The sequence below is a fragment of the Rhinopithecus bieti genome, unplaced genomic scaffold, assembly GCF_001698545.2.
Source record: "Rhinopithecus bieti isolate Rb0 unplaced genomic scaffold, ASM169854v2 scaffold_69170, whole genome shotgun sequence".
Lineage (NCBI taxonomy): Eukaryota > Metazoa > Chordata > Mammalia > Primates > Cercopithecidae > Rhinopithecus > Rhinopithecus bieti.
Window position 1 is genome coordinate 1 of NW_016869770.1, and position 2,052 is coordinate 2,052.

Sequence of the window (2,052 nt, forward strand, 5' to 3'; positions counted from 1 at the left end):
TACAAAGAGGAGTATGCGTCCTATGGAAGGCAGTAAACCTACTTAGTATAGTAATTACATAATAGTCTCCATATTGCTTCTGGGCCTTGCAGAACCTAAAATGTTTCCTCTCTGCCCTTTACAGAAGTTTCCCCAATCCAGGGTCCCTCCATATTGGACCACTATAGTGTTGCTAATAATCGTAAAATTAAAAGGACAGGACTTGTGTGGACCTAAAGGCTAGCCCTGGACACTAAGGCCTCAAAGAAAAGGTGGAGTTCTGGATTCTGAGTTGTCCTAGAGCTTAAGGGCCTTGATCTTCATTGGACGCAGAGCATGTCAATCTGAAGTTTTCAGCAAATGAGCTTAGAGCTCACTGTGAACCCCTGGTTGACCCTCCCGGTCCCGCCCCCTGTCACTTGCCAACCAGAATCTTTCCCGCCTTGTCTAAGTCCTCTCAGGTCAGCCTTGGCAGGAGGCTCCTGGGATTGGCCCACTGCCCTCCCCACCTTAGGGTGTCCTCAGAGACAGACTCTTATTCCCTCAGTAAGGAGACAGACTCTTATTCTCTCAGCAGCCAGACCCTCACCTCCCCTCAGCCACAACCACCTCAGAGGCCACCGACTTCACCATCGTCACCTCAGCCTAGTCGCCACTCCAGTTGAGACACTGACTGGCGTCATGTCTGCCACAGGGGATCAAGACCCGATCCAAGAGGACCAGGAGGGCCCAGTGAGCCAGGAGAGAGCACAGGCCGAGGCGGGAGGTGACCGGGAGGCTGGTGACTCTGGCCCCGACAGTGGCGACATGGTGCCCGTGGCCGAGGTGGCCGGAGTCACAGGGCCCACGAGAGGCCTCAGGGAGGAGGAGGGTGAGCAGGCGGCAGGTTTGGCCACAGCCCCTGGGGTCAGGAACCCCGAGGAAGACTCGGAGATCAGGATAGTAGTGGAGATGGTGGAGGAGGAGGAGGAGGAGGACGAGGAAGAGAGGAACGAGGCGGGCAACTTTGACTTGGTCGTGGCCACCCATCGCTACCCCATAATAGGCTTTCGCGTGGAGTTTCTGGACATGGTCCAGTCCCTTCTCCACCGCATCTATCACAATGACCACATCCTGATCGGGATGCGTGGCGGCCGCCTGATGCAGAGGTCCCGCACTGCGGCGCCCAGTGGCTCAAATGAGCCCCCACTGTTGCTGGTGCGTGAGAGGCTGGGCGTGGGGGCCACGGGCCCTGAGGGCGAGGGCTTGGGCCTGCTCCAGGAGGCCGCGTCGGTCCCAGAGCCTGAGGTGCCAGCAGACTGGGCTGAGATGACCAGGGAGCCTGCAGAAGAGCCCACAGAGGAGGCCTCAGAGGAGCCCACAGAGGAGGCCACAGAGGAGGAGCTTTCAGAGGAGGCCGCAGAGGAACCGGCCACAGAGGAACCGGCCGCAGAGGAGGCTGCTGCCCCCGAGGGTGAGGAACGGGCTATCTGCAGTGGCGGGGAGGCAGGGACCCGTGCACCCGAGGGTTCTAGGCAGGGCCGCGGTGCATGCACAGCTGGTGAAGAGGGTGGTGAAGTGGGGGTCCGGGCCTCGGGTGGTGAAGTTTGGGTCAGGGCCCTCCTGAAACTTAAGGCCAAATGTGTCCCAATGAGTCGAAGCCCAATTCTCTAATGACCTCTATGGTTTTGAGAAAACATGCTGCCCTCTACCAACCTGTATTTGATAGGAGATCTGAGACCATCTATGCCATTTGGGGGGCCCACAGATGAATGGCCGGGTAGATAGGAGTTCAGGAGGGAGCTCAGCAGGAAACAGAAGGGACACCAGAAAGAAAAGAACAGGCAAATGGCAGGCACCCTTTTTGGTTCTTAGCTTTTCGAAGTGTAAAGATTCTTGGAAAGTTGATCCCCAAATGATGAAGTGATACACTGGCCCTTGGTAAAAATGAAACATTCAGGGGGGTGAGGAACCAATGAGCTTCACCATAGAATTTGTCTTTTGAGGTAACAAATATTTTCCCAACAAAGTTCTGACCAAAACACTTGGAATGAGATCAGACACAATGATTCTAATCTCTTCTCCTCCAAAGAA

General features: G+C 55.8%; 1 protein-coding gene across 1 annotated transcript; it reads left to right on the forward strand.

Moving 5' to 3' along the window:
- Nucleotides 1–446: 446 nt before the first annotated feature.
- Nucleotides 447–1,432, forward strand: LOC108525552 (cancer/testis antigen 47B-like; the record flags this gene model as incomplete). The annotated part of the gene is made up of 1 exon (XM_017866490.1): nt 447–1,432. A coding segment is annotated over exon 1 (772 nt), but the record flags the coding sequence as incomplete, so codon positions are not given.
- Nucleotides 1,433–2,052: the final 620 nt, after the last annotated feature.